We start from the raw sequence: 7,500 nt of genomic DNA, 5'->3' as shown, positions 1-7,500 counted from the left end.
TAGCCTTTATTGGTCAGTGCGTTGAGTACAGGGAGTTGGGAGGGTCATGTTGGGGCTGGACAGGACATTGGTTCGGGCCACTTTTGGAATACAGCGCTCAGTTCCGGTCTCCCTGCTACAGGAAGGATGGTGTGAAACTTGGAAGGGTTCAGGAAAGATTTACAAGGATGTTGCTGGGGTTGGAGGGTTTGAGCTACAGGGAGAGGCTGAACAGGCTGGGGCTATTTTCCCTGGAGCGTCAGAGGCTGAGGAGGGACCTTATAGAGGTTTATAACATCATGAGGGACATGGATAGGGTGAATAGACAAGGTCTTTTCCCCAGGGTGGGGGAGTCCAAAACTAGAGGGGCATAGGTTTAAGGTGAGAGGGGAAAGATTTAAAAGGGACCTGAGGGGTAACTCTTTCCCACAGAGGGTGGTGCATGTATGGAATGAGCTGCCAGAGGAAGTGGTGGGGGCTGGTACAGTTACAGCATTTAAAAGGCATCTGGATGGGGTCATGGATAGGAAGGGTTTAGGGGGATAGGGGCCAAATGCTGGAAAATGGGACCGGATTTATTTAGGAATCTGGGCCAGCATGGGTGAGTTGGAGCGAAGGGTCTGTCTCTGTGCTGTACATCTCTGTGACTAACTAATTGAACCTGCCTCTCAACCCCCCCGACCACACTCTCAGACAGTACGTCCCAGACTCTAACACCTCGAGTGAACCCCCCCACACTCTCAGACAGTACGTCCCAGACTCTAACCCCTCGAGTGAACCCCCCCCACACTCTCAGACAGTACGTCCCAGTCCCTATCCCCCTCGAGTGAACCCCCCCACACTCTCAGACAGTACGTCCCAGACCCTAACCCCTCAAGTGAACCCCCCCACACTCTCAGACAGTACGTCCCAGTCCCTATCCCCCTCGAGTGAACCCCCCCAAACTCTCAGACAGTACGTCCCAGACCCTAACCCCTCAAGTGAACCCCCCCCACACTCTCAGACAGTACGTCCCAGACCCTAACCCCTCGAGTGAACCCCCCCCCACACTCTCAGACAGTACGTCCCAGACCCTAACCCCTCAAGTGAACCCCCCCACACTCTCAGACAGTACATTCCAGACCCTAACCTCCTGACTGAACCCCCCCCACACTCTCAGACAGTACGTCCCAGACCCTGACCCCTTGAGTGACCCCCCCTGCCCCCGACACTGTCCCGTCCCTGTGTTGCTGTAATCTCTCTGTGTGAGGGTAATCCTGGCGGCGGGGGTTGGGGGCCGGGGGGGCGGGGGATGGTTGGTGCAGATTCACTGTGATCTCGTGTTCATGGTAATACAAGTGTTTGTCCCAGACTCTCTGTGTAACGTCTCCCTGTCTCCCTGTCCCTCTCCCCGGCTCTGCTCCCGCTCTCCCTGACTCCCTGTCCCTCTCCCCGGCTCTGCTCCCGCTCTCCCTGTCTCCCTGTCCCTCTCCCCGGCTCTGCTCCCGCTCTCCCTGTCTCCCTGTCCCTCTCCCCGGCTCTGCTCCCGCTCTCCCTGTCTCCCTGTCCCTCTCCCCGGCTCTGCTCCCGCTCTCCCTGTCTCCCTGTCCCTCTCCCCGGCTCTGCTCCCGCACTCCCTGTCTCCCTGTCCCTCTCCCCGGCTCTGCTCCCGCTCTCCCTGTCGCCCTGTCCCTCTCCCCGGCTCTGCTCCCGCTCTCCCTGTCCCTCTCCCCGGCTCTGCTCCCGCTCTCCCTGTCCCTCTCCCCGGCTCTGCTCCCGCTCTCCCTGTCTCCCTGTCCCTCTCCCCGGCTCTGCTCCCGCTCTCCCTGTCTCCCTGTCCCTCTCCCCGGCTCTGCTCCCGCTCTCCCTGTCTCCCTGTCCCTCTCCCCGGCTCTGCTCCCGCTCTCCCTGTCTCCCTGTCCCTCTCCCCGGCTCTGCTCCCGCTCTCCCTGTCTCCCTGTCCCTCTCCCCGGCTCTGCTCCCGCTCTCCCTGTCTCCCTGTCCCTCTCCCCGGCTCTGCTCCCGCTCTCCCTGTCTCCCTGTCCCTCTCCCCGGCTCTGCTCCCGCTCTCCCTGTCTCCCTGTCCCTCTCCCCGGCTCTGCTCCCGCTCTCCCTGTCTCCCTGTCCCTCTACCCGGCTCTGCTCCCGCTCTCCCTGTCTCCCTGTCCCTCTCCCCGGCTCTGCTCCCGCTCTCCCTGTCTCCCTGTCCCTCTCCCCGGCTCTGCTCCCGCTCTCCCTGTCTCCCTGTCCCTCTCCCCGGCTCTGCTCCCGCTCTCCCTGACTCCCTGTCCCTCTCCCCGGCTCTGCTCCCGCTCTCCCTGTCTCCCTGTCCCTCTCCCCGGCTCTGCTCCCGCTCTCCCTGTCTCCCTGTCCCTCTCCCCGGCTCTGCTCCCGCTCTCCCTGTCTCCCTGTCCCTCTCCCCGGCTCTGCTCCCGCTCTCCCTGTCTCCCTGTCCCTCTCCCCGGCTCTGCTCCCGCTCTCCCTGTCTCCCTGTCCCTCTCCCCGGCTCTGCTCCCGCTCTCCCTGTCTCCCTGTCCCTCTCCCCGGCTCTGCTCCCGCTCTCCCTGTCTCCCTGTCCCTCTCCCCGGCTCTGCTCCCGCTCTCCCTGACTCCCTGTCCCTCTCCCCGGCTCTGCTCCCGCTCTCCCTGTCTCCCTGTCCCTCTCCCCGGCTCTGCTCCCGCTCTCCCTGACTCCCTGTCCCTCTCCCCGGCTCTGCTCCCGCTCTCCCTGACTCCCTGTCCCTCTCCCCGGCTCTGCTCCCGCTCTCCCTGTCTCCCTGTCCCTCTCCCCGGCTCTGCTCCCGCTCTCCCTGTCTCCCTGTCCCTCTCCCCGGCTCTGCTCCCGCTCTCCCTGACTCCCTGTCCCTCTCCCCGGCTCTGCTCCCGCTCTCCCTGTCTCCCTGTCCCTCTCCCCGGCTCTGCTCCCGCTCTCCCTGACTCCCTGTCCCTCTCCCCGGCTCTGCTCCCGCTCTCCCTGACTCCCTGTCCCTCTCCCCGGCTCTGCTCCCGCTCTCCCTGTCTCCCTGTCCCTCTCCCCGGCTCTGCTCCCGCTCTCCCTGTCTCCCTGTCCCTCTCCCCGGCTCTGCTCCCGCTCTCCCTGTCTCCCTGTCCCTCTCCCCGGCTCTGCTCCCACTCTCCCTGTCCCTCTCCCCGGCTCTGCTCCCACTCTGCCCCACTCTCTCCCCCGCTCTCCCCCAATCTGCCTCATTCTCCTCTTCTCTCCCTTGTTCTCTCCCACTCTGCCCCACTTTGCTGGCCCTCTCCATGACTTCGTCTCCCTCTCCCTCTACGTCTCTCCGTCTCCCTCTACCTCTCTCCGTCTCCCTCTCCCTCTCTCCGTCTCCCTCCACCTCGCTCCGTCTCCCCCTACGTCTCTCCGTCTCCCTCTACCTCTCTCCCTCTCCCTCTACGTCTCTCCGTCTCCCTCTACCTCTCTCCGTCTCCCTCTCCCTCTCTCCGTCTCCCTCTATCTCTCTCCGTCTCCCTCTCCCTCTCTCTGTCTCCCTCCACCTCTCTCCGTCTCCCCCTATGTCTCTCCGTCTCCCTCTACCTCTCTCCGTCTCCCTCTACGTCTCTCCGTCTCCCTCTACCTCTCTCCGTCTCCCTCTACGTCTCTCCGTCTCCCTCTACCTCTCTCCCTCTCCCTCTACCTCTCTCCCTCCACCTCCACCTCTCTCCGTCTCCCCCTACGTCTCTCCGTCTCCCTCTACCTCTCTCCGTCTCCCTCTACCTCTCTCCGTCTACCCCTACGTCTCTCCGTCTCCCTCTACCTCTCTCCGTCTCCCTCTCCCTCTCTCCGTCTCCCTCTACCTCTCTCCGTCTCCCTCTACGTCTCTCCGTCTCCCTCTACCTCTCTCCGTCTCCCTCTCCCTCTCTCCGTCTCCCTCTACCTCTCTCCGTCTCCCCCTACGTCTCTCCGTCTCCCTCTACCTCTCTCCGTCTCCCTCTCCCTCTCTCCCTCTCCCTCTACCTCTCTCCCTCTCCCCCACCTCTCTCTGTCTCCCTCTGCCCCCCTCTCCCTCCTCCTGCCTCTATGCCTCTCCCGCCGCCCTGTCTCAGCGAACCCTGAAATTGCTCGTGCAGCTGCTCAGTGGTACCAGTCCTGCGGCCGATGTGAAGGCTGACCTAGTTGAAATGCTCCGCGCACGGCTGAAAGAACGTGATGAACAGTTGCAGGTAAAGTGGAGACGAGCTCTCGGTGCAATGGCCGGGGGGGGGGAGGCGCGGTTACCGCCCTGGGCTGGCTTCTGCTCCCCTCTACCTCTGTTCCTGCCCCACACTGACTGGGAGGGGGTTTTATATCTCAATGGGTATTCGTCCCTGCACACAGTGTCACTCACCGTCAGGCAGGGCCACAGCACTGTATACACACTGCACACAGTGTCACTCACCGTCAGGCAGGGCCACAGCACTGTATACACACCGCACACAGTGTCACTCACCGTCAGGCAGGGCCACAGCACTGTATACACACCGCACACAGTGTCACTCACCGTCAGGCAGGGCCACAGCACTGTATACACACCGCACACAGTGTCACTCACCGTCAGGCAGGGCCACAGCACTGTATACACACTGCACACAGTGTCACTCACCGTCAGGCAGGGCCACAGCACTGTATACACACCGCACACAGTGTCACTCACCGTCAGGCAGGGCCACAGCACTGTATACACACCGCACACAGTGTCACTCACTGTCAGGCAGGGCCACAGCACTGTATACACACCGCACACAGTGTCACTCACCGTCAGGCAGGGCCACAGCACTGTATACACACCGCACACAGTGTCACTCACCGTCAGGCAGGGCCACAGCACTGTATACACACCGCACACAGTGTCACTCACCGTCAGGCAGGGCCACAGCACTGTATACACACCGCACACAGTGTCACTCACCGTCAGGCAGGGCCACAGCACTGTATACACACCGCACACAGTGTCACTCACCGTCAGGCAGGGCCACAGCACTGTATACACACCGCACACAGTGTCACTCACCGTCAGGCAGGGCCACAGCACTGTATACACACCGCACACAGTGTCACTCACCGTCAGGCAGGGCCACAGCACTGTATACACACCGCACACAGTGTCACTCACCGTCAGGCAGGGCCACAGCACTGTATACACACCGCACACAGTGTCACTCACCGTCAGGCAGGGCCACAGCACTGTATACACACCGCACACAGTGTCACTCACCGTCAGGCAGGGCCACAGCACTGTATACACACCGCACACAGTGTCACTCACCGTCAGGCAGGGCCACAGCACTGTATACACACCGCACACAGTGTCACTCACCGTCAGGCAGGGCCACAGCACTGTATACACACCGCACACAGTGTCACTCACCGTCAGGCAGGGCCACAGCACTGTATACACACCGCACACAGTGTCACTCACCGTCAGGCAGGGCCACAGCACTGTATACACACCGCACACAGTGTCACTCACCGTCAGGCAGGGCCACAGCACTGTATACACACCGCACACAGTGTCACTCACCGTCAGGCAGGGCCACAGCACTGTATACACACCGCACACAGTGTCACTCACCGTCAGGCAGGGCCACAGCACTGTATACACACCGCACACAGTGTCACTCACCGTCAGGCAGGGCCACAGCACTGTATACACACCGCACACAGTGTCACTCACCGTCAGGCAGGGCCACAGCACTGTATACACACTGCACACAGTGTCACTCACCGTCAGGCAGGGCCACAGCACTGTATACACACTGCACACAGTGTCACTCACCGTCAGGCAGGGCCACAGCACTGTATACACACCGCACACAGTGTCACTCACCGTCAGGCAGGGCCACAGCACTGTATACACACCGCACACAGTGTCACTCACCGTCAGGCAGGGCCACAGCACTGTATACACACCGCACACAGTGTCACTCACCGTCAGGCAGGGCCACAGCACTGTATACACACCGCACACAGTGTCACTCACCGTCAGGCAGGGCCACAGCACTGTATACACACCGCACACAGTGTCACTCACCGTCAGGCAGGGCCACAGCACTGTATACACACTGCACACAGTGTCACTCACCGTCAGGCAGGGCCACAGCACTGTATACACACCGCACACAGTGTCACTCACCGTCAGGCAGGGCCACAGCACTGTATACACACCGCACACAGTGTCACTCACCGTCAGGCAGGGCCACAGCACTGTATACACACCGCACACAGTGTCACTCACCGTCAGGCAGGGCCACAGCACTGTATACACACCGCACACAGTGTCACTCACCGTCAGGCAGGGCCACAGCACTGTATACACACTGCACACAGTGTCACTCACTGTCAGGCAGGGCCACAGCACTGTATACACACTGCACACAGTGTCACTCACCGTCAGTCAGGGCCACAGCACTGTATACACACCGCACACAGTGTCACTCACCGTCAGGCAGGGCCACAGCACTGTATACACACCGCACACAGTGTCACTCACCGTCAGGCAGGGCCACAGCACTGGATACACACCGCACACAGTGTCACTCACCGTCAGGCAGGGCCACAGCACTGTATACACACCGCACACAGTGTCACTCACCGTCAGGCAGGGCCACAGCACTGTATACACACCGCACACAGTGTCACTCACCGTCAGGCAGGGCCACAGCACTGTATACACACCGCACACAGTGTCACTCACCGTCAGGCAGGGCCACAGCACTGTATACACACTGCACACAGTGTCACTCACCGTCAGGCAGGGCCACAGCACTGTATACACACTGCACACAGTGTCACTCACCGTCAGGCAGGGCCACAGCACTGTATACACACCGCACACAGTGTCACTCACCGTCAGGCAGGGCCACAGCACTGTATACACACCGCACACAGTGTCACTCACCGTCAGGCAGGGCCACAGCACTGTATACACACTGCACACAGTGTCACTCACCGTCAGGCAGGGCCACAGCACTGTATACACACCGCACACAGTGTCACTCACCGTCAGGCAGGGCCACAGCACTGTATACACACCGCACACAGTGTCACTCACCGTCAGCAGGGCCACAGCACTGTATACACACCGCACACAGTGTCACTCACCGTCAGGCAGGGCCACAGCACTGTATACACACCGCACACAGTGTCACTCACACGTCAGCAGGGCACAGCACTGTTACACACCGCACACAGTTCCACTCACCGTCAGGCAGGGCACAAGCACTGTACCCAGTGTCACGTCACCGTCAGGCAGGGCCACAGCTACTGTATACACACCGCACACAGTGTCACTCACCGTCAGGCAGGGCCACACAGCACTTGTATAACACATGCACTACAGTGGTCACTCACCGGTCAGGGGCAGGGCCACAGGCACTGGATACACACCGCACACAGTGTCACTCACCGTCATGGCAGGGCCACAGCACTGTATACACACCGCACACTAGTGTCACCTTCACCGTCAGGCAGGGCCACAGCACTGTATACACACCGCAAACAGTGTCACTCACGCGTCAGGCAGGGCACAGCACTGTATACACACTCGCACA

At 61.2% G+C, this 7,500-nt stretch overlaps 1 protein-coding gene across 1 annotated transcript in view; it reads left to right on the top strand.

The window, feature by feature from the left end:
- The window catches only part of si:ch73-95l15.5 (uncharacterized), a 28,188-nt gene that overhangs the window by 13,014 nt on the left and 7,674 nt on the right, over window positions 1-7,500 (top strand). The window contains exon 4 of the mRNA XM_059639635.1: window positions 4,018-4,134. Coding sequence (XP_059495618.1) covers window positions 4,018-4,134 — 117 coding nt within the window. The remainder of the gene's footprint in view (window positions 1-4,017; window positions 4,135-7,500) is intronic.

This window comes from Stegostoma tigrinum, chromosome 34, assembly GCF_030684315.1.
Source record: "Stegostoma tigrinum isolate sSteTig4 chromosome 34, sSteTig4.hap1, whole genome shotgun sequence".
In the NCBI taxonomy this organism is placed as follows: Eukaryota; Metazoa; Chordata; class Chondrichthyes; order Orectolobiformes; family Stegostomatidae; genus Stegostoma; species Stegostoma tigrinum.
Note: the sequence above shows the minus strand (reverse complement) of the source record. Positions and strands in the feature narration are given on the sequence as shown.